The following is a 25,113-nucleotide window of genomic DNA, read 5'->3' on the forward strand; positions in this document are numbered from 1 at the left end:
TGATGACTATGAATTGCCTACTGTCAGAAGTTTTCATTTATAGATTTGCTCATTTAAGTCAATTAGCATGTGCTTTCCTCTATACATTCTAGAAACAAGTCTGAACAAATTTGAGCAGAATCCAGCTAAACTGATTTGTCAAATCCTATTCTTGAAAATGTGTTCTGTTAAATATATCACATTTACAGGACAAGCAAGCTGCTTTCCCCTAACATTAGAGGATCCTCCATCTGCAGGACTCAACCTGAGATAGTAAAATGTACTGCCTGTAGCTGATAGAAGAAAGCCCCGTTCCCTTTCAAGACAACTGTGCTCAACCAGAACTTAATTTGAAGTAAAATGATCTTGACACTTAAAACTTACCTTCATGCCAAAGGTAAATATGGTAATGATGATTTTAAAGATGAGAGCCAGGGCTAGCTGCCACATAGCTGTGTATACTCCAAAACCAGCTGGTCTGTCAGGGATATCATCCACGGGTCGAGTCATATTAGGATCATTTATGTAGTCGCAGAGTTGCGAAGACTCTAGAGCCCCGCAGTCATTGAAAAGCTCTGAGATGAGCTCGCTGGTGCTCCTCCGGGTGTACGGATTGGGGTAGGCAATGATAGCAGTGATAGCAGTTACTGCAATGACCTCTAAGACTGGGTATTTCCCAAGTCTGGTGGTTTTGCGTCTCCTGCACCATTCGATATTGCATCGGATGAAAAGTGTCCCCCACAGGCCTCCAAAAACACCAAGCAGAATAAAGGGGAAGAGCTCGGCCATATACCAAGGCGTATGATACTCGACATAAAAAAGAACCAGGCGGCTGTTTCCAAACGGATTGATGGACCTCAGGGTGAAAGCTGCAACGAGGGCTGCAAAAAATGATCTCCAAAGAGTCTTCAGGGGAAAATAATAACTCACCTAAGAGCAAATACAAACTATTAATAACTGTTAATAACAACTGCAGTGTTTCCATTGTTTACCGTGCTACCATGCACTTTAAGCCATGCCTGTCTCCATTTATTTTAAAGATATTATCTTGCTATGTACATAGAAAGGATATATTATCTCTTGAGCTAAGATTTCATATAGCCATGCAGTAAAAATCTGCAGTATTTTAATGTTAAGATATTCCTGTAGATTTTCTGCAACTGTTCTGCAAATATATTCCTTTGTGAACTACTAATGGTTTTAATAAACTTGTAAATAAGAAGCATCCATTAGTCCACAACTGCAAAATAGTATAGCCAGCTCACCAAAAGTGTAGTAGAATCTTGCATTTATGAGCTCAGTAGAATGACTATGGCAACTAACACATATTATTTCAGTAATCTTTACTGTAAAGTTTAGTACAATATTTAGGAATCCTTGACTCTTGTAAGGCCGAACTGCATCATTAGTCCCAGAGATATTGGCTTGCTTAGGAAATCTGTGCTTCTGCTGAGATATGAACTTTACAACTTATGTAGTCTACTTAGATCTTTTCCACAAGGGGAATAAGGCTGGGCCAGCATTCATCTGGCAGTGGGGCTAATCCCTACTTCCACATGAAATCAGTGTTAACCCAGGCCTATGCAGGACCAGGCAGGCAAGAGCCGGGCCTTCCAGGCCTGGTTCCTCTCCCACCCTGGGCTGACTACAGTGTCCTGGAAAGGACATAAAAATGCCCATGGTAGCTTGGGGCTACCATGTTCCTAGACAGAAAAAATACCCCCCCCCCGGTGATGGCAGAAATCAAGGGCAGATGGTATGCACTGCCAAAATGGACCCTCATGGGGACACAAACTGCCCTCTCGCAAAGAACTGGTGGTAGCCCACTGTATCAGCCGCCATGCAGAATAGGTACCTGGGTCATAAAAGACAAGACACTGGAAGATTTGTGATCATATTTTTCCTGTGTCTTTACGAATTCAGTTAGAGCCAGGTGGAGCTCAATCAGGTTGGGACCATACAGAATATGGCATCAGAGTCATATACAGATAGGTAGAGAGCCCTTCATTTTTTCACTATCACTTGTTAAAACTCTAATATAGAAATTTAAAAGAAAAAATGAATAAAAATATTGATATCATTTTCATTAAAAGGTTAATTAAAGCACAAGAGTGTGTTTGAATGGCAAAGTAAAATCCCAGGATTAACAACTTCTTGAACAGAAGTAACAAACTACTGCTTTTGCCTGTGATTGACTTAGATAGGCAATTAAGAATAGCAAAGCCATGTGGAAGAGTGAAATCCCCTTTCCTGACCTGACTGAATTCAAGGATGTGGATAGCTGTAATTTCCCCTTCAAAAGTGAATGATATCTGTGGCATTTATTTTATATTATTATTATTAGATTTATACCAGGTTTGGGGTGGTTTGCAAAAAAGTTAAAACATTCATAGTCAAAATTTAAAATGTCCTACAATTAAAACTGCTATCCGAAACCCCCTCCCACCCCACTCCAACCACCTTCCATCTGGCCTACAGACTGGCTATTGGCCAGGAGCAAATGTCCAGCGAAGATGAAAATGGAAATAGGAGAGATGAGAGAGAGAAGAGGAGAGGTAGGAGGCCCATATGATGTTAAGCCACTTCTCAGCCATATTACTGTTTTATTTATTTATAGTCCACCTTTTTTATGCATACCCAAGGTGAACTAAACAGTGTAAGTCAATGCAATCAATAGAATGAAACATCTAATAAACTGTAGGACAGACTAGGATGGTTGCAGTCCGAGCCCTATCTAGCCACTACACTACCCTAGGTCCCTTCATGAAATAGTTGCACAAGTATTCAGAATCACAAAATATCTTCAGAAAAGACATAGGATTTGCTGTTGTTGAGTTCTTACCTCCTCTAGGCTAAAAAGTACGCCCCCAATTGGTGCTCCAAAGGCCACAGATACGCCGGCGGCGGCAGCTGCTGAAAGTACCTAAGATGGAAACATTGATAAGGAAGTCAGACTTTCCAGAAAACTCATAGACATTTTATGAGGTGAGGCATGAAAACTGCGCGATCCATTTTACCTCTCTTCTCTTCCCTTCGTTCTTGCTGTACTTTGAGAAGAGGCTACTGAAAAAGTTGCCGCAACAGCAAGCCACGTGTACTAGAGGCCCTTCTTTGCCGAGGCTGAGACCTGAAGACACCACCAGAACCAAAGTGACTGTTTTGATTAAGAGGGTCCATTTGCCCAGGTAACCCCTAATAATGAAACCGCTCAGGATGGTCTTTATCTGGAAGGCAGGAAGAACAACACATTGGCAGCTCTAATTTTGTGAAAACAATATGAATTGCATTATGGAGAGGTTAGACATTTCTTCAACAGCTTGTGAATCTGAAGTCTATAAAAATATAAGACACCATTAATAACACCTCTTCTTTTAGCACACACCCTGTTTAAAAGCCTTTGGTATGGATTTCCCAGAAATGTTGCAAGAATCCCGCCCCCCTTTTCATCAAGTTGTCAAGCCAGAAAGAAAACCTTACCTCTGGAATTCCAGAACCACAGGCGTAGGGAGCAAATACTCTGACAAGGGAAACGGCCAGGAAAGCAAACAGTAAAGCCCACAAAATGTAAAGAAAATAATTTAGAATGTAGGCACTTGCACCCTAGAAAAACAATAAGAAAAAACACACTACTGTTAGACAAATACAAGAAGTCTCAAGTTTCTGCCTCTTGCTAAGTAAATGGGGTGGTGTGGAGAATTTCTCATAATTGGTCTTAATGACAGGGCTACTGCTCTAGTGCGTGCATGATTTTGTGTCGGCCATAACAGCGTGTCTGCCGGCCTTATGTTATCTATAGTAATGCAATTCAATAATACACAGAAATCTAACAGAAATATGTATCCAACTCTAAGCCCAACAGACACATGGAGATCACGAATATATTTCGAACACAACTTCAAGGGTATGCTGAAGCACTGGGGGGGAAAGACAGATACAACCACATTAATGGTTCCCATTCTTTACTAGCTCCTTGCAAGATAACCAACGCATCAGCAGAACCCTATTTTCACAAATTCCCACAGCAGCAGCTCGAGGGGACTTCCCAACACATTCTTGGCTTTATGCTGGAAGCTCTGCTCAAATAGTAAACAGGGATGAGTTCAATAAAATCGGAGTCCAGTAGCACCTTTAAGACCAACAAAGATTTATTCATGGCGTGAGCTTTCGAGTGCAAGCACTCTTCGACAGACTAAGAACTGACCAGCATAACAGTAGGAATATATGATGGTCAGTTCTTAGTCAGACTAAGAGTGCTTGCACTCAAAAGCTCATGCCTTGAATAAATCTTTGTTGGTCTTAAAGGTGCTACCAGACTCCGATTTTATTGTGCTACTTCAGACCAACACGGATACTCATTTGAATCTATCCTTAGGGATGAGTTCGGCAGCCATTTTTCCTTTTCTGTCCAATTCTTCTTACCTAGTTGTATAAAATGATGATTGACTGGATACCTCTTCTGCCCATTCATTTTGACAGCTGGATTTGCTACTCCCAGCAAAAGAAAAGATTAATGGCATCTCCATTGTTGACATACTGATTCCTTGACTAGAACAGTGTATTCCTATTGCTACAGCTGAAGAACATTAGTTTAATTTCCCGATGTATGTCTTCTCAGAGTGCTTTAAATAAGAGCCAGCTATGGCAATAATCATTACTCCTTTACAGGATGGGCTTTGTCTGCTATCCATGGCCCAGTGTGAAATGGAAATCACTTCAGAAAGGCAAAAGGGGTTGGCAACACATGAGTTTGGTTTTCAAAACTTCTTGTTGGAAGACCTATTTGGCCAGTAAAGTTGAAGCTGTGCTACATTTGACTCTTATTTTCCCTCTGAAACCTGAACACAGAAACTTTTTAAAATGCAATTAGAGGGAAAAGTAGGCATCCCGCAGAGTGAAGGTGGATGTATATTTTAAGTGTTATGGAAGTGGTTTAGATGGACATTCTCTGTCTTGAAAGCAAATGGCTTGAAATACAGGAAACATGTTGAAATCACTTTCATCACTCTCAGAGTGTCTTTTCTTTACCGTTTTATCTTTACTTTCATTTTACTGTGTTACCTAAACAATCTGAAGAATGATAAAACTTACAGCAGAGGCACAGGACCCAGTTTCATTCGAATCCATCAAGATAAGCCCTATTTAAATGGCATTGTGGGCATTTATAGCTTTGTTTCACTTCAAGGAGCTGGCAGGGGCTCATGGGAATTGTAGTCCATGGACATCTGGAGGACCACAGGTTGACTACCCCTGCTTTAGACTGAGATAGTAGGATGGATCCTGTATTCCATCAAAGGAAGATGCTGATAGTCACAGATCCTTTCCATATTTCCTTTTTGCACAGAATTCCATCTGACTCTATGAAAGCTGATTTCCAGTTTTACAGAGCACATGTAAGTCCTGTTCACATGTTACAGTGAACGCACATGCATTCTTCATGAACATCGTATATATATATTTTAAAGTGTATAATGTCCACAGGTTACATAGGCATTCACTATAGCTTGTGAACAGGGCTGTGGATTGAAAGCCATTGAACTCCAGGTGAGGAGGAGATGGGAAGCAAAATTTCCTTCAGAACTGTATTGATAGAAAAGAAAGATGATGATTCAGTCCCCTTCTCCCCCCCCCCCCCCCAGTACAAACCCCTGCCCTGCATAAGATTTATTCTACGTGGGCCCTGAAGCCCTGGGAACACCTACTTTATTGTCTTTTAGGTTCTTAGCCAACTTATTTTTTACTCAGGGTTTTATCTGAAGGGTTCCATTTCTACAGTTTATAAATGCTATCTTGTGCTGCTGAATACATTCAGAGCTATGTTTATGCCTCTAGCAAACTCCTGGCTTGTTTTATTGCTGATTTTCATACTGGTATACAAATATAATAAATAAATAAATTTTATTATTGTACTGTTTTTACCTTGCGAGCTACCACAAGTAGGTATTAGGAGAGGGTAGTCCATATACTTTCTGAATAAATATTAAACCCGCATCTGATAGAACTTCTTGTTCATGGATCATGGGATCCAGGTTGGCTATTAGTTATCTATTACATGTCATCTCAGCCTTCCTTTAAGGAACTCATGGAGATCTAAGTACATGGTTTTCCCCTTCCCCCATTTTATATTTACAAACATTGTGAGGTAGATTAGACTGAGTGCACATTTGTCCTAGGGTCACCAGTGGCAGGGATTTGAACCTCATATCCTACTCTGATCCTTCAACCACTACATCATGCTAGCTCCCCTACAGCATCACTTGATGACCAAGCAGGGTTTTTCACATGCATGCCCAATACTGCCTTTCAAACTGGCATACTGGCTGAACAATACAAAATTGTGTAACAAGATATGCAGAAGTGTGGGTGAGAATTGCTCATATTTATCCACTCCCAAAGTACAGTGCTGCTATATGATCATATTCAAATCTGGTCTTGGAGTATCAAAGGTTCAGGCTGATCTTGAACAAATGTTAGCCTTGCAAGAGGACTCTTGAATATTTCTATACTGATATATTATCTTCATGAATACAGAAGGAAAATACAGTCTGGAGGATATCTGACTTGCTCCAAGGTTTTTACATCAAGCATCTGCTTTCATGTCTTTTCACAAAAATGATGATAATTAAAATAATTTTGACAAGTGTCAGAATGTGTAAGTCCTGTGTGATAAGGAGCTCTGAGCTACTAAAAGTCTCAAAACCACAGGGAAAAGTTATGCTGCAAAAATATCCATCTGTATCCATGTCTTCACATTGTCAAATTCCATCAGCTATGACAAGCAGTGCTGATCAGACAATGAAAAAGAAGAGTCTGAACAAATTACATCTAAAATACTGACCTCTAAGAACTGTCTACAAAGGGGGTTCTAAGACATTCATTCCTTTTGCTAAGAATTTTCTACAAATCCAAGAGAATTAAGAAACAATCAGATGATAGCAATAGGAAAGAAATATTAAGGCCAAGAACACAGGACACTTTTTAATTTACCGTAGCTTTTGGGCAGTGATTGAGGGGAACGGAGAGCTGTAGTAAAGGTTTTCGCTCATTCAGAGTGAGAACAATGATGATCAAGCAGATAGTATCCTCACTCAGTGGCTTTGAGACATCATCACCAAGTCAAACGGGATTTGTTACTTAGGTCTGTGATGTCATCCCACTCACAAAGAAATCTTTGATTGTTTGGATCACTATTCCTTGAAACAACCCACTCAGGAGGAACCCCAAGGCACAGAGGTAACAACTGATAATGGACCAAACATGGTCAAGCATGGAGAGTTAGAAACACACAGCTCCCCACCCACTCACACATGCATACGGAATATTAGCTTCAACTGTGAAATTAAAAATGGAGACCTTTGGGTGTGGTTCTAGGTTTTTTTTAATGTCCTGCTCATGAAAAAGGCATTTCTAACTTAATTACATTTTATGTGGGGCAGGGTTATATAGAATACTGTCTTAATACTGATGCTGATTTCTCCATGTCAGCTATATCACACCTAATCCAATCATGCCTGTCATTTAACCGCTATTATCATTTACCTGAAATCATTCCACCGTCCAAGATATAAAAAACAGACGGATTTCAATTCTAGCTGTATCAGAAGAAGTGAGCAGTGATTCATGAAATATCATACTCTCACTTTTTGTTAATCTTTAAGGTCCTGCTGAACTCTTGCTCTTTTCTACTGCTACGAACACACTAACATGGCAACCCATCTTGATCTATCTACATTTCAGAAACTTTGTAGCATGTGTTTTGTTTTGAACAAAGTAATCTTGATAACAAAGCTGATTTTAATAAGAAATCTCAGATAAATACATTCATGTTTTCCTTCCCTTTCATCAAAGCCACACTAAAGCTTATCTGCTAGACCCCTTTTTGAGTTTTGTTGGGATATATAATTTAAGAAAACTGAGCAGAGAAGAGCCATGTCAAAATCACATGAAAATTACCTCACAGCGCCACACTGATGCCTACCTCAGACTGATTAACTAGCAGTTCGGACCATTTCTGCCACTGAGGACACTTGTCTCTGTCATCAAAGGTTGTTTCGTTAGATGTCCAGCAGCACTGTTCATGGCTATACCAGAATGCAGATAAACAGACTCCTTCCTTCAGATCTGTCATCCAGTCCACTGCTAGATCTATAACCCCAGCTAATGTGCCTGGCAGGGAGGAGAAGAGAAAAGACTCTGACAGAAAATATACAATTAAGGAAAATGGCAGGCATTTGAATAAAGGGGATTGAATCACAGCTATTCAAAGCATGTTCTCACAAAAGCACCCTGTAAAGATGGGTCAGTGCTTGAACAAGGAACACTCTATTTTCTCTTGTGTCACCCAGTGGTGGCCAAAGAACATCTTCTGTTTCTCTCTGAAAGTGTCAGCAGTTTGCCTAGCCATACAATTGTCTCATAGTTGTAGGAGAAGAGCATATGTTCTCACTAGAATACATATTAGTGAATTAGAAAGGATTTGGGCAAAGAGAAGATAGGAAGCATTCTTTCTTACCTTCTTGTCTGCTTTGCTGTGTGATGCTTCTTTTTAAATGCCATCTGCTTTTATTGGCTCATTGCTGTGACTTTCTAAACAACAGGTTTCCCCTTAATCACACACAAGCAAACATATGCAGTCTAGACAAGACCCTTGTTGATTATATCGGCACATGGAACAGTCTAGACAAGAATATGTTTGCTTGTATTGCAACACAAGCCAACAAATTCTTGTTTAGACTGTTCCATGTGATTTTGTTCCAGCATTACTAGTAATCAAAATCTATCTATGGTTCAATTCTTCTTTCTTAGAGTACAGAATGACTGATGTATTAGTGAAGGCTTCAAAGTTTACGGACATTGTGTGAATTAGGATCTATATACTTCTTTAATATAGTTGCATATACTGCAAGCCAAGTCAGCCTGATTGGTTTAAAAAAAACAAAAAACCCTTACCACCTTTTCAATCTTTTTCTCTCTGTTTGACAGTTCTTCCTGTTTCAACTGTACAGCACAACAGCAGCACCTAGTGGTAACTGTTTGCAATTGAGAAGATGAGATTATTGGGGCAGTGAAATAATACCTTTATTAGGATCAGCCCAAAATAAAAAATTTAGTATTTCAATTTGTAGTAGTACAATGGTACTTTAATGGGGGGGGCGCATTTCCTCCTAACTTGCATCTGGTAAAATTTAGGTTGAAATCTTGTGCATATATAGCTGGGCATAAACCCTATTGAATTTGCTGGCAGGGGCTCATGGGAAATGTAGTCTATGGACATCTGGAGGGCCACAGTTTGACTACCCCTGCCATAGATGATGGGATCGCTATGCTCTACTTTACAAATAAAATATCATGAAGAAGAAGAAGAAGAAGAAGAAGAAGAAGAAGAAGAAGAAGAAGAAGAAGAAGAAGAAGAAGAAGAAGAAGAAGAAGAAGAAGAAGAAGAAGAAGAAGAAGAGTTGGTTCTTATATGCCGCTTTTCCCTACCCGAAGGAGGCTCAAAGTGGCTTACAGTCGCCTTTCCTTTCCTCTCCCCACAACAGACACCCTGTGGGGTGGGTGAGGCTGAGAGAGCCCTGATATCACTGCCCGGTCAGAACAGTTTTATCAGTGCCGTGGTGAGCCCAAGGTCACCCAGCTGACTGCATGTGGGGGTTAGCTGGTTGCATGTGGGGGTTGCATGTGGTTTAACCCTAAACCAAAAATAGGTTTGATGTTCCATGATAGGTATTGCAAGAAATTTCATCAATATCTCTGGATATTTCTGCTTTTATGTTCTGCAGTTTTAGCAAAAATAGCCTATTTATGAAGTACAATGGCATAACCATTGTTAATATGTGGGGGGTGGGGGGTGAAGATGAAAATTGATGGATTTGTTAAACATTAACTGTTTCATTGTAGTGAGAGTAGAAAACAGGCCATTGCATCAGCTGTATGAAATGGGTAAAACATGACACTGAAGTGTCTTAGAGCTATTTCAGATGCTTAGAAGAGCACAATGCTGCAGTCATCTGTTGTAGAATCCATGGGGAAGGAACACATCAAAATGTCCTTGCATCCAAAAGTAACAATAATTTTTTTTAAAAAGGTGCTGGATTTAAAGGATGGTGCAGTATTGCTTTACCGCAAATACAGTAATACTGGAAAAGGGGCAATAGAGCTGGCAAGATGAAAAGGTCTCTGGTCTGTTTTTCTTTTATCTGTTCTGCTGCTATCCCTTTGTTACCTAGATTGCTATTCTTAAAGCCAGCTTGGTGCGGTGGTTAAGAGTGTCGGCTTCTAATCTAAGGAGCCAGATTTGATTCCCTACTGCTCCACATGCAGCCAGCTGGGTAACCTTCGGCTAGTCACAGTCCTGTTAGAGCTGTTTTCACAGAACAGATTCTTTCAGAGCTCTCTCAGCCTCACCGACCACACAGGGGAAAAGGGAATACAATTGTAAGCCACTGAGACTCCATTGAGCAGTGAACAGTGGGGTATAAAAACCAATTCTTCTTCTTCTAAAGAATTTCTTCTTTTCAGCTGCCTTTCTTCATGTATCTTCTCTCTATGTTGCTCTGAACTTCAAAAGGGTGACATGTACCGTAGTGAGAGATTCCCTCCCACATCCAGAGAACTTGAACTGACACTTTCAAGGGTTCTGTCTTTACAAGATGTTCAACAATCTTGGTTTATCTTATAAAAGGGTGATTTACACAACTTTAAATTCTGATCATACAAACCAAAAAGGGGGTAAGTATGTTTCTGTGAGTGTAACCAGAAAACCAGATTGAACACCAGGAGACACTGTTATCTTTTATTGAGATAAGAAGTTAGTTTCTTTAATGAGCTAGACAGAACAAAATACAGGCATGAAAAAGTTAACCCTACAATTACTGTAAAAATAAATGCTAAAATTATCAAAGTACCTAGCGTTGCTTGTTAGCAATTAATCATTTTAAAATCAAATCGTTTTTCAGCTGTTTTCACACCAAGTAATCTCCCCTATTCTTCTTCTAAGATTTCCATCCAAAGAAATATGATTTGCTTGTCACAGGAGTGCACATTGAAGAGGAAGTATCATAAGAGCCAGTTTGGTGTAGTGGTTAGGAGTGTGGACTTCAAATCTGGCGAGTTGGGTTTGATGACGTTCTCCCCCACGTACAACCTGCTGGGTGACATTGGGCTCGCTACAGCACTGATAAAACTATTTGACCGAGCAGTAATATCAGGGCTCTCTCAGCCTCACCCACCTCACAGGGTGTCTGCTGTGGGGAAAGGGAAGGGAAGGTGAATGTAAGCTGCTTTGAGACTCCTTCGGGTAGAGAAAAGCGGCATATAAGAACCACCACCACCACCACCACCTCCTACTCGTATCTCTAAATATTGTCTATCATAATCATGTGATATTATTTAATTAAGTGACTGGTTATTAATTAAGAGATGAGCAACATATGAACTAAGATGCAGGTGCATATGAGATACATCTTGTAAAGCAAGGTAAGAAGGCTCATCTTAGCTTTCTGCCTCTATTAAAAAGCAATTAATCTACTTTTTTCTGTAATTAAATGTCCAATATAAAAGAAAAAAGAGTTCATGAACAGTTTAAAAGGGCTTGAGCTCTTGACTAGTTTGCAAGGTTAACAGGGGAAAAAACTTAGTGATATCATAGCTATCTCTACAGTCCAGTCCAATAAAATTTTATTGCATATGACCTCTATAGTATTCGCTGTATTTACCTGCATCTTGCCTTTCTTATCAAAATTTGCATTTCTTTACCAATAAAGAATTTCCTTTCCTGAAGCTACAAACCTCATGTAGACTTCTCTCTAAAGCTGCTTACACACAGCCAGCTCCATCTAACCAAAGAAAGTAGCATGGGTAGGCCAATGACCCCAGAATATGCAGGGTCTAGGCACAAATCCAGCTTATTCCAGCATGTGCTTCCAGGAATTTTGATTTACTGGAACCACACAAGATTCTGGCAATATCCAATACACATGTGTTTGTGTACCTATGGCTTCCTCACTCCTACTCTTTGTGTATGCATATGTGTTATATGAATATATTAATTATTTGTGTTGCCAGGTCAAGCCAAACAACTGATTCTTTGGAAACCAACTCACTGCAGCATTAGACGGGACTGCTGGAGAGACGTTTAAAGACTCTGCCAAACAGATGATCCATAGGATCACCTGTTTGGTGGGAGTTATCTCTCCAGCAGTTATTCAGGGAACCCAAATCAACCCAGATTAAATACCAAATCCATTCGAGTTCAGTGCTTTGGCTCCCGAATAAGGAAGAAAATTGTGAGTTGGTGTTAAAATACTAGGTGAGTAGGAATCAGCATTGATTTTTTCTTGGGGGGGGGACTGCTATTTTAAAGTCTAATCGCACATCCCTAGTTAGCAACAGTTAATATTTGTGCATGCTGAAGGCTGGTAACAGGAGAGGGGGGAAATCATAAATGGAACTAAGCTGGAATAAGCAGAAATTCTAAGGAGTCTCTCTTCCCCCTCACTTTTCTACATTTACCTTCTTTTTAAAACACAACTTGACCCATATTATGCACAACATGTCTATAGAAGAGACAGTGAACTGAAATACCTAATACCTACTTCATTATCTAGAGCACAAGTGCAGCAGGTCTCCAAAAGAGACAGTGTGTTTAAACTGGACAATGTGTAATCAGATGAAAAAACATTATCCATGACATGAACAAATCTTGCATTTAAATCTGATTAGGCTGTTAAAATTAATATTAAAAGCCTTTGGTGCAGCAACACAAGTCAGGTTGATGCATAATTTTCTACTGACCATATTACCAGTAGAAAAGTGTCCGTTTACCAGTAACCATTTAATAGAACCATCTTAAACAGGCTTACTCAGAATCATATTCAGATCTACTCAGTGGGATTTACTCACAGGAAAGTATTCTTTGGATTGCCCTGTTTGTTAGTTTAAAAAACGGCCACATGAGTTTCAAAGACAGCACATCGTACCCGCTCATAGTCATACTTCCATGGAAATTTATATTTCTAATGTTTACATAGGTCAGTGCTCAGCATGAGGTTTTACATGTAAAGGTAAAGGTAAAGGTATCCCCTGTGCAAGCACTGAGTCATGTCTGACCCTTGGGGTGACGCCCTCCAGCGTTACATGCATCCCTCCCCCAAAACTCATATGTATCCATCTTCTCTTAGACATTTTGAAATCTTACGCATCCCACCAATAAACTGAAAGAAAAAAACAGTGTCTCCAGTGAGAAACTCTTATGACTTTCTGGAACATACCTGCCAGTAGTCCAATGAGAAGCATCACAACCCATCCTGACCATGCATCCAGTAAACTTTTGATGAATTCCCATATTGACTCCTTGCTTTTATTCGTAATCTGGAAGAAAAATTACTATTTAGCCAATATATATAAATCTGAATAGCCTAAAAGGATAACTTGATCTCTGACAAAATGGTAGTCCTACTTTCATGTGCTTACAATAACTAAGCAATGATATGCAGGCATGCAATGGAGACAGATTTTATTATCTAATTATTTATTCGCTTTATGTGTACCCCACTTTTCTCCCCAGTGAGGACTTAAAGTTGCTTACATCATTTTTCACTTCTCCATTTTATCCTAAAAACTATGCTATGAGGTAGGTAAGGCTGCAGCATGTGACCAGCCCATGATCACCCGGCAAGCTTATACAGAAGAGTAGGGATTCAAACCCAGGCTTCCCAGATCCTGGTCCAACAATTTAATCAATACGTGACACAGGCTAAAGGTATTTCCAAATAACTGAAGCTCAGATATATAATAAAATGGGAATTCATCATTGATTCCTAATGCCAATATTCATTTTTATATTGCCATGGATATCAAGACAGAATATTATTCCAGAATTTACTCACACCAATGCTAGGATACAATGTTTCAGACCATGCTTTGAACCTCTGACGTTAAAAGATTCATACATAGGAATGAATGCTGAGGCATGCATGGGTGGTAGATTGTCAGTTCTTTCGACTATCTTTCTCATATAATTATTGCAACTATTTGTAGGGTCAGGTCTGCTAGCAGAAGGAAGTTTTTAATTGCTAGTTCTATGGGGTCTCTGAAGTGCTCCTGTTTCACTTACCTTTCTGTGTCTGTCTGTGTCACGTGACTTTTCTCTTAACCAATCAATAGTGTGAAAATCTTCATACGTCCCAACATCAGGAAAGGGTTCATCCAAAAAATCCATCAAATTCCCAGAACCATTCATGTCTCCTGCATTAACCATATTAGTACCTATAAAGAAGGAAAACAAAATTCTGGTTTACCTGATCCCAAATACGGAAATTTCTTCCAGAAATGGAATAATCTGTCATTGACTTTTTGCAGTTCTAGGCATCTACCAAGCTGGCGATTCCAGATGGGATACTAATTAGTCACTTTAAATGTAGGGAGATTCCGTTAGTCCAGTTTATATTCCAGTGAACTATTAAAATCTCCATGCCAAAGGATCACTTGATGTACAATCTTTTTAAAGGGCTTTTCTGCATTCTCCTTTTCCTCACTTGTAAATTCCTGTTTCGGGGGGGAGGGGATTATGTTCCTCACATTTTGGTACTTTAGTAGCCAATTTGATTGATGTCTGCTTTATGACTGGCATAAAAACTGCTGTTTAAATCTGTAGAGAGATAAACTGGATATATGGTGTAATATATAACTGACCACTAGAGGGAGAAAACACAGGGGGAACAGCCCTCAGAAGAGATGGAAACTTACAAGCAAGGAAAATGAGGATGCAGAAAAGCTGTACATTTGTTAGAAAACATCAGAGAAACATGTTGTTTGGATTTAGTGTTTTGTTGTACTTCAGTAAACCATCTGTGTTTCTCGTTATATTTTTAAATTACCCCTTTACTTTGCCAGTGAGTTGATAAAAATGATTCCCTCATATGATAGTGTTTATGAATAATTATAAGTTTTTTCCTATACACGTATATTTAAATTAATCAGGATCCAAAGAATCACTGCATCCACGGAGGTTTCTGATTGTGTTCCTCAAATGCTGCATGGCATAAACACGAGGGGCATTTGTAAAATAGCTTTGGGGTCAGCCGTTCAAAATAAAAACCTAGTGACTCTTTGGAAGCTAGCTAGTGACCTCTCATCTGGAGAACTCATCCACACGTGACCTTGAGCCAGTCACAGTTCTCTCAGAGCTCTCTCTGTTTCACCTTCCTCCACAGGCTGTCTGTTGTGGGGAGAAGAAGGGAAAGTGATTGTAAGTTGCTTTGAGACTTCTTCCTGTAGTAACAAGCAGGGTATAGAAAATCCAGCTCCTCTTCTTTTGAGTACTATTTCCTCGTTTGGTATTGTCTGGCCTATTACAGATTATCAGTCAGTTCCAGTAATCGTTCAAGTCACAAATCACTTATGCATGAGTTCCTCTTCCCTTCTGTGAATCAGAAAATTGTGCATAGGCAGGATTTTTTTTTCATTTGTGTAAGTGAATGGACACTCACATAAATGTGGTGAAAAAATACTACTGATCATCAAGTACACCATGCATGTAATAAGTGATCTGTAGGAATGAAACACTGATTGATGGAACTCCCTTGTTGATTTGTATGGGGACAGGGGTAGTCAAACTGTGGCCCTCCAGATGTCCATGGACTACAATTCCCAGGAGCCCCCTGCCAGCATTCGCTGGCAGGGGGCTCCTGGGAATTGTAGTCCATGGACATCTGGAGGGCCGCAGTTTGACTACCCCTGTGTTAGATGTTGGAAATGGTCCACGTACAGGAATGCAGAGGGAGGGACTCTGGAATATTGCAGAGCTGTTCCCTGAATCTTTAAACTTGGGATTTGAGGAGAAATTGAAACAAAAAAGCTTCTGTGAAGCTTTTTCACTTTTGAAATTGGTGAAACAAGTAAATAAATCAGGTGGTACTCAGTAAAAATCTTCTCTTAGTATAGTATGAAGATTTCAATATATATTATCCCTAGGTATAGATCTGTGTAGCATATTTTCAAATGTATGTTTATTGCTTAAATGGGATTCATTTTGTCCACAAGTGATAACAATATAAGGGATGCCTGATAATGCACTACTGAAGACACCAGTGTTGTTGAAGTTAAGTTTAATTCAATATCCAACCCACTATGATGATATGAAGAATGTTTCCAACTTAAAATAAAAACTTTCTTTTATTCAACTCCCCCCCCCCTACTTTTCTGATGGCCTTACAAACAGCATAGTGTTTTTAACTGGCTTTCTTCAAAGGGCTGTGGTTGATGCCTCTGCTAAACATTGAGGGGTAAAGTATTGTTTTTAGGAAGCTTTAGAAAAAGAAGCAGATTTGGTTTTTATACTCTCCTTTTCTCTACCCTAAGGAGTCTTAGATCATCTTACAATCACCTTCCCTTTCTCTCCACACAACAGCCACCTTGTGAGGCAAGTGGGACTGAGAGAGTTCTTAGGGAACTGTCACTCACCCAGGGTCATCCAACTGATTTCACTTAGTGCAGTGGGGAATCAAACCTGGTTCTCCAGATTAGAGGCAGCTGTTGTTCTTAACCACTACACCACATCAGCTCTCTTTACAAGTACATTGTTATGCTATGGATGCGAAAAATACAGATGGTTACAGGCATTCTACAGGTTCTAGAAGCCCATGTTCATACCACAACTGGAGGTCACTTGTGAAATTCAAATTGTCCTGGTCTGCCATCCTTCTAATTGAGCTATTGTTTCAAACAGATAGCACTTGCAATTGCAAAGCCTGCCAACATAATTTGGGTTCTATTAAAGAAAATGCAGCTTGCTTTATTCTTTAGTACTTCTAGTGCAGGCTTCATCATTTCTCAGCGCTCTTGGCCTTTGAACACAAACAAACAAACAAACAAACAAGGAGTCAATGCCTTCATCCCACATATTGGCTTGGGTCCCATCACTCCATTCCAGCTTCATGCCAGGGGAAGTTCCATAGCCAGAGGAATGCAGCTGCAGGATCCAGACTATCCCCCACCTTTCAAAACCTTTGAGGGCTGTACTTTCCCCTTGCCATTTTTGCTTTCCTTGTTCCCAGGGTGGAATAGGGTTTTCCCCAGCAGCAGAAAGGTCCCTTGTTGCAGGAGGATGTGGTCTCTCTCCTCCTTAATTTTCAACAGTGGCCATACTAGTGCTAAAGGACTGGGGCTAGTCAGTAGCATCACATCAAAGGAGCCTATTGCCCTCAAGCATGAAATCAGAACAGGCCCTGAGAGATAAAGATTCACATTTGGACACGTTCTGCACAGGATGATGGAACATAAGTGCTTCATGAAAAAAGCCTAACTTCAAAGCAAATTGACACAAGGCAAGATTTTTGAGATTATAGATAGACAATCCTTGTTTGTCGTACATCCATGAATCTGGCCCTTCTTGAAACCAGGCATTTCAACAAGTTCAGCGAGTCTTTCTCGTGACTTTCTCTGACCTCTCTCTCTCTGACCTCTCTCTCAGCGTTGGTGGAAACCTCAGGGTACCTAGGCTAGAATTCTGCTTTTCCCTTGAGCTCTGGAATATTGCTGTTATTTTTAAAACTAAGGAACTTGGTCATTATTCTGAACTTGAGCATAATGATTCCCAGGATAGAAACTGTGCTGGAAGGTTGGACAAATCTTGTAGATCCAGTCTAGCCAGAGTTCATTTATGTGAAAACTGATTAGAGTTAGAAGGTCTAATCGAAAAGCATGCGGTGATGCTAGCTGTCTCAGAGCTGCAAGCCATTGTAAGGAACGGACCTTTGCATGAACATATGTTATTTGTTCCACATAGCCAAATACTCCATGCTACAACTGCCAACCAAACAGGTGGGAGATGTGCTGGCATACGATTTCAGTCTAAGTGAATTTTTTAAGGCAATGATCTATAAAAACGTTTACATCGGAATAAAACTTCAAGTCAATCATCAAAGGGAGAAAAGATTTACCAAGTCGGAAAGTCAGCTCTTATATATATCCAAGATACAAAACAGCATTTTTTTTATGGGGGAAAGAGAGTTATTAAAATTTATAGCTCACAATAACTATAGCAGCAACACCATACAGGTATGCTTTTTTTAACAAAAAAAGCAAGAACATCTGAGTCTTGGGCAAGCATGCCTACTACCATGAGGCCATTTAATTGTATGTTATGTCTGTCATCTGCTGGAATGAAACACACATGCAAAGAGCTGGTCCCTCCAACTCCGACTCTTCAGTCCCTAAATTGCACTTGTGCTAACAATGCCCAGGGTCTAAGAAATGACAAATGGCTTTTTAATTATGTGGACTGAATTAAGGGAAGGAAGAGATAATGCAGAAGAATGTCGCTTGTAGGGTGGGATTCTATACTTGCACCGTTATTGTAACCGGGGACTGGGGACATTTTTGTTTTTACATATCCAATTTATTAATTTTTTCCAAGTTATGATATTAATCTAAGGTCATTAATGAACTTTCCACACGAAAGCGTTTACCGTGGCATTCGTTGCAGCTACATATTCTTCAAACCAATTTTCATAATCATGTCAATACAAGTGTTGCCTTTTTGTGTGAGTAAGAAAGCATTTCTTTACCAGTGAATGGAGGATAAAACAGTCACTCCATGTCAAGCAGGCCTGAATGCTGAGTCTGAATTAAGACATGGTTAGAATCAGTTCTAGCGTATGGCCCACTTGTATAGACTTACTAGCTCTCTGGATATGCATGTCCGGATAGCTCCCAGAAGATGTGCAAGAGTGGACAAGCAGAAGGATCTGCTTCCGCTGTCTTGCCTAAAGCTCATACTACAGCAAATTTCAGCCATGAGGAGGATCAATGGGTTATCTGTTTCCTCTCCTCAAACTGGGGTTACTCTTAATGTGGCACAGACTGCAGTGATTTCTGTCGACAGAACATGTTTTCAGGAAAAGTCTGATCTAGATTCTCATGACTCACTTTCATGACAGTATTTCAGTGTCTTCAGTGACAAAAGTATCTGCAGAATTAGAGGGCTTTTTGCATTGCTCTTGGCTATGCTGCAGCAGCTGAGTCATTCTTCTTCCATCGGCAGGTAGGTTTTTACCAGGGCCTTTAAAAACCAGTGGAAATGGAATACTGTTCTAGTACTGCCGTCTTATAAACTAACAATGCTCTTTTGTATTCAACCCCCCCTTTAGCAATCTTGTTGTAAGCACTATTTTGACACTGAGCATATTAAACAGTTCCAAACCCTCCACAGACAATATGAGAAACAAGCTATTTGATTCAAAAGGTTTGCTCACATTTTTGCAGGGTGTTTAAATTGCCCCAAATACAACAAAACATCTACATCAATGAATTATGCACAAAATTAGCTAGCCTGGTTTTCCCCGAAAACATTTTAGAGCAGGGAAATGATTTTCTCTAATGACTTAACCTTATAATATAGCAAAGGCCAGACTCATTTCAAAAGATTAAATATCAGCCTGGTGATACGATCATCCCCACCCCCACCCCCGGGGCAAACACGTCTGGAAATTCCACTGGCTGCTCGCTAGAAAAGTCTGATCACAGACGACTGACAATGCACTGCCTCCCTTTTCTGGCAGCATCGGTTTCCAATGTGCCAGCCGGAAGATCTGGAGAGCAAGTAAACAGCCTCTGCACCTGCAAGCCTCTCATTCCCACACATCCTGTGCTGCTCTGTTTCCAGAGAGAAAATCTGCTCAGCAGAGGTCAGTTTCAAAACAACTGTACAGGCAAATCATGCTACAGGGTGTGATTTCCTCTTACCTGCAGTGCAACATCATTTAATTCAGCCCCAAAGATCCTGACAGCATCCTTTCTTCCCTGGTATGGCTGCAAAGGCAATGATGTCATATGGAGGAAGCAGTCATGGTCACATGACTGCACATGCTCTTTATGGAGCTCTGATGAGAGACTGGCAGCAACTGGCTCATGATCTAGCAGACTGTTATCCGAGGCTGTTCACACTTCTTCACGCCTTCACAACGTTACGTTTGTTCCTTTACAAGTTTTTTTTTAACATAAAATGCTGTCAAAAGGATGGGTAGTGCATTAATGAATTTTAAAAATACAGTTTCTTTTAATAGCAGTTTTTATCTGTGGAATGAAATGTGTTCATTTGTTTTTGGGATTATTTTTATTCCAGGCTCAGCTAGAATATTTTTATTCCAGGCTAGAAAGTACATACACACACAACTAATAAAACTGAATTAGAGTATAGTCAGTAAGATTTTGTTTTTTTTTAACTCCAGGTAAGCTTTAAATAATTACAGGACAACAAGGGCACAATTCTTCTGCCTATGGAACTAGCTGCATAGGAATGATATATTTCTTCCATTTCCACTTTATTCCTTATAACCCACTTTTATCCCCCATTAGAACCCAATGTGGCTCTCCCCTGATCTATTCTTTCTTCACAATGACCCTATAAGGTAGCTAGGCTGCGAGTGACTGTCCCATGGTCACCCATCAAGCTTCCAAATTTGGGCCTTCAATTCTGAGTCTCCCAAATCAAGACCTGTGAACAATGTTGACCCATGGAGCGATATCCCTGCATTTCCATATGGATTCAGTTAAGAACCTACACTCAACACAGCACTTTTGCTGAAGAAAGTTAATGCAGCTGCAAAAATGGCTTTCTTCAATCATCACGTAGTCCATAGAAATGGGCCATGGGGGCACAGATCCACAAGGTTAAGCTATTGTCATGCAGTCTACATGGGTCTTACCTTGACATCAGCTCAGAAACTCTAGTCACTACTTTAGCTTAATTACCAGTGGGAACTAGACGGAGTATATCTATTGTGTAATCAAACCAATCTATTACCCAGTTCATAACACTGGTTAACCCCTTTGTAGTTTTGGTCCTGCATGCTCCTTCATGACAAGCTTCACTTACTTCTGAAGGTGCCAGCTGTAAATGGATAATATCAGCAGTTTCCAATACAAAAACGTTCTCTGTTGTGGCTCCTACCCTGTGGAACAGCCTGTCTGAAGAAGTCAGAAAGGCTCCCACACCTCTATTATTCTTCAGAATGCGTTAAAGAATAATAGAACAAAGTCTGAGACCAGTGGCACTTTAAGACCAACAAAGTGTTATTCAAAGTGCAGGCATTCCTCTTCAGATACAATGAAATGAAAACTGCCAGTTTAGCATACAGCATAATAAAGATGTGTAACAGATTCAAGGACCAAACAAGAATAATAAACTTAGTTTATATGGTTACAAAGGTTTATACACCTTGAATAAAACTTTCTTTGTTTGTTTCAGACAAACATGAGTATTCACCTAACAAAAGAGTTAAGGCAAAAATAGATAGGATTATAATAGAATTTTCAGGAGGTATTGTGAGCCCAGGTCTTGTAAGGGAAGACTTCTCAGAGGGAGTGTTGCCAGGAGCTCCCAGCTTCACCTGAGCCTCAGCTGCATGAGAGCTTAGCTGAGCCAGATGTTCAGCAAGCAGAGAGCTCTGACCAGCAGAAGGGAATGGAGCTGCAGCTAAACCAGGGCTCAGATTACAAAATTGTTAAAAGAAGCTCCCCATCCCTCAACCCATCCTCCAGCTGCCGCTCCCTATCTTGTTAACCCACCTGGCTCACCTGAGCCAATTAAGCCAAAGAGAACTCCAGTCTGAAAGGAACTACACCAGGTTAGAAAGGCTTTTGCTGACTGCAGAAGCCTGTGAGTAGTCTCAGAGTAAGGACCGAGAGGCTACTGACAACCAACATTAAATAGGCCTGTGTTGGGGATGCTAGCTATGACCTGCTTCTTTTGCTGATATCCCTGGATGAACCCTTGACTCATTGGACTGTCTGACTTTGAATTCTGTCTATCTTCTTTGACATTCTGTCTTTGGATATTGATTTTCCCTGCCTTATTTTCAGCTTGCTAGAGAGCTGAAACCTGAGACCAATACTTAAGTTTTTTAAATAATTGCATTGTTTTTGTTTTTCTAGCTTGGTGAGGGGTGGGCTATAAATTCCACCCTCTAAATGCTTAATGGACTTAACAATTTATCCATATGGTAATCCCCATATTTCAGTAAAATTCATATAGGACTCCAGCAGCCCCCCCCCCCAGCAAGGCAATAGGAAAGCAGTTTAAATACTCTGCCTAAAGCACTTCCTAACTTAACAAAAGGGGAAACTTCCAAGATAGAAGTTACATGTATGATTCCCTTCCCCACACAAAAATGTAGGTGACATCTCATCTATTAGATATGACTAGTAGTAAAATCCTTTTTTAAAATGGGTGGCGGCTGGACAGCCCCCCCCCCCGGTAGCCAGGATGCCTGGGAGTGGCACAGGTAGCACAGAGTGACCCAGTTGCCCTTCCCTCCCACTTGGCAACAGGAGGCCCAAGAGAATGGCAGTGCAGGGTATGCCCAGTTGGCTCCCCCCCTGCTTTCGGCAGCAGGAGGATGGGGAGAGAGGCAGAGCTGGTGTGGAGTGTGCCCACTCAGCTCTCCCTCTGCTCTCAGTGGCAGGATGTGATTGGGGCAGAGGGTGCTTTGATGGCCGCTCACAGCTCCTCAGCTTACCTTGTGTCAGCTCTTCCTCCTCTTGGTAAGTGCCAGGAAGCAAAATGGAGGAGAAAGATGGGAATGGGGAAGAGCCTCTGATTGGCCTTCAGTGGGCAAGTGCCCTCCACACCATCAGTGCTTACTAAGTCTAAACTGCATTTGCATGTGTGTTCTTCCAGTAAATGTCAGAAATCTAGAATAAAACAAGTTGCTTTAACCATAACTGTTGTTCTTCAAATGGACATAGGGTCAGTCAGGTTCCATCTGCGCTGATTGTGCACTTACTTTATTCCACTGTGGATCCTGCTGAATTCAGATTGATTTGAACTAAGGTCTTCCTCCCCCCCCCTTGAAACAGAAAAGTGTTCTGCACGTGATTAGGGAAGCTCAGAATAGGGGGGAGCCAAGTGCAGCAGGAACCTCTTTCTTTTCTTGAAAGGGGGGGGGAGAGTATTGGAGACAGCAAAGGAGGGGGAATAAATCCAAGAGGCAAATCTCTGCCGATAGAAGTTAGGACTTCTGGGAACCTGGGAACAAAGAAGCCTTTGAACTGATGCCCTGGCCAATCAGGGCTTTTCTACAGCATTGCAGGCTCGAGGCAGCAAGTTTGGGACAAGCAGAAAACTGCAACTTTACTCATGCCGATTTTTCAAATATCGAGGGTTATATCCACTCCAGGATATTGTGGGGGAAAGTAGGGTCACTCCGGATCAATCATGCTTGTTGCAGAGGGAAAATTTAAATCTCCCAAAATGAAAATGAAAATCACATTCAGTGTAGATGGCAGAGATTGAATTGACCTGGGATTGGAATAAAAGCCCCATGCAGATTCAACCCTAGCCATTTCGGCTTTTCTCTCAAAGACTGGCAAAACAATTTTTCTGAGCTTGCCTTAATTTTTATCCTCTGATACTTTCTCCCACTCCTCCCACAGCATAGTAGATTGTATGGCCATGTTTAAGACAGCATAAAAATGGTGACTGAAAAAGCAATGCTGACTTCATGCTCTGGGTCAAGAACAAACTGAGAATCACCGAAGACCATAACTTGAACCCCAATAATCATAGGCATTATTAGACTGAACAATGACTTTCTTCATGTAATGTCCTGGCTCCTTTGTTATTTTGATGCCTTGTTGCTGGGTTTGTTTGTTTGTTTATTTATTATATTTATATACTGCCTTCCACTGAGGCTCATGGAAGTTTACATAAAACATGGAACAATACATGTAACTCAGTATTTGAGCAATAAAAATGCAGTGATAACAGAAGAACAATAAAATAGAACAGTAGAACAATGGTGAGAACATTAAATCAACTATAACATACTGGCAGCCCTAAGGGTTGGACGAATTGATGGTATTTTCCATGGAATGGAGGCTCAGGGGCCAATGGGAAATGATTGGTTCAGGTTCACCTCAACTAAATGCCTGGCAGAGGAGATCCCTTTTGCAGGCCCAGCAGAATATGATGGGCCCTCCAAGGTGTTCCAGTGAGGACCCTAGCAACTGTATTCTGTACCAGTTGCAATTTCTGGGTCAAGTACAAAGGTAAGCCCACCTAAAACGAATTACAGAAGTCAATCCTGGGGGTGACTGTTGCATGGATCAACGTGGCCAGGTGCTCAGAGATCAAAGAGGGCACTGGTAGCCTCACTTGACATAGATGAGAAATGCATGTGGGCTACTTTCGTGACCTGCACCTCCATCAATAGGAAGGCACCAAGGATCAGTCCAAATTCCTGGCAGATGGCGCAATGTTAAGTTGTACCCTGGCCAGGCTAGGAAAGCATGCTCCCTGCTCTGCTGCCCTCCTGCCCAGCCACAGGACCTCTATCTGCTGCTCCTTTTCTCTGCAGATCTTTTCCACAGTTTCCAAACCATTATTTCACACAAAATTGTGCACCATAAGAACCAAAACACTACAATATTAAATTTAAAATCTAATATTAAATTTAATTAAATGTCTGCTTTTCGAAATCTCTTCTCTTTCCTGGCCCATCATTTCAAAATGTTTTTTCTTCCTTCTCCTGGGAGGATTTGGCATATTGAAAAAGAAAAACAATTTAACTTTCTTTCAGTTCAACATATAATTGCTGTTCTAAAGTCCCTTAGTAATGTTTTCACCTAAGAATACAGGAATGGCTGCCACCTGCTTAGAAATTACTGTGCATGTTATGGCAACCAAAACTGTGACAGCAGTATGTATACTGTTATCACCATAATGAATGTGGCCATCATGTACAGCACTGTGTCCCAAACAGATGGACAAATCCAGGCTGACAGCAGTCATGCTAACTTGTGGCATTGGGGAGGGGGGGGGAAGGGTTGAGGATATGGGCTTTTTACCTTTTTCTCCACCAATTTTTGAGTATTGATAGTGGTTGGGTTTTTAACATTTCTCTTTTATGTGGGGTTTTATCTTTGATTTTAACCCATCACAAGATGGTTCCCCGATAGTGGCGCATAATAAATCCAAACAATAAATGAACAAATAAATGTGTTTGGGGAAAAATATTAGTCCAGATCTTGAACATAGACCATCTACAACAAATGAAAGTCCTGATAAGGTTCCCTTTCAATGCTATTTATTACATTCTATCTCTAGCTAAATGGAACACATATACACAAAGTGCTGTA

General features: G+C 40.6%; 1 protein-coding gene across 2 annotated transcripts in view; it reads right to left on the reverse strand.

Annotated features, from left to right (window-relative positions):
- Positions 1-20,779, reverse strand: part of CLCN4 (chloride voltage-gated channel 4) — a 40,381-nt gene extending 19,602 nt beyond the window's left edge. Inside the window, exons 1-10 of one of the 2 annotated variants that reach the window (XM_077343258.1) lie at positions 20,682-20,779; positions 19,720-19,981; positions 16,627-16,820; positions 14,090-14,241; positions 13,245-13,344; positions 7,955-8,142; positions 3,457-3,579; positions 2,997-3,203; positions 2,822-2,902; positions 364-909 (exon numbers count right to left, since the gene is read on the reverse strand). In XM_077343258.1, the coding sequence (XP_077199373.1) occupies positions 364-909; positions 2,822-2,902; positions 2,997-3,203; positions 3,457-3,579; positions 7,955-8,142; positions 13,245-13,344; positions 14,090-14,233 (1,389 nt within the window). In that variant the 5' untranslated portion in view covers positions 14,234-14,241; positions 16,627-16,820; positions 19,720-19,981; positions 20,682-20,779. The remainder of the gene's footprint in view (positions 1-363; positions 910-2,821; positions 2,903-2,996; positions 3,204-3,456; positions 3,580-7,954; positions 8,143-13,244; positions 13,345-14,089; positions 14,242-16,626; positions 16,821-19,719; positions 19,982-20,681) is intronic. The other variant, XM_077343257.1, reaches the window with a different exon arrangement.
- Between the last annotated feature and the right edge of the window lie 4,334 nt (positions 20,780-25,113).

This window comes from Paroedura picta, chromosome 6 (assembly GCF_049243985.1).
Source record: "Paroedura picta isolate Pp20150507F chromosome 6, Ppicta_v3.0, whole genome shotgun sequence".
Lineage (NCBI taxonomy): Eukaryota > Metazoa > Chordata > Lepidosauria > Squamata > Gekkonidae > Paroedura > Paroedura picta.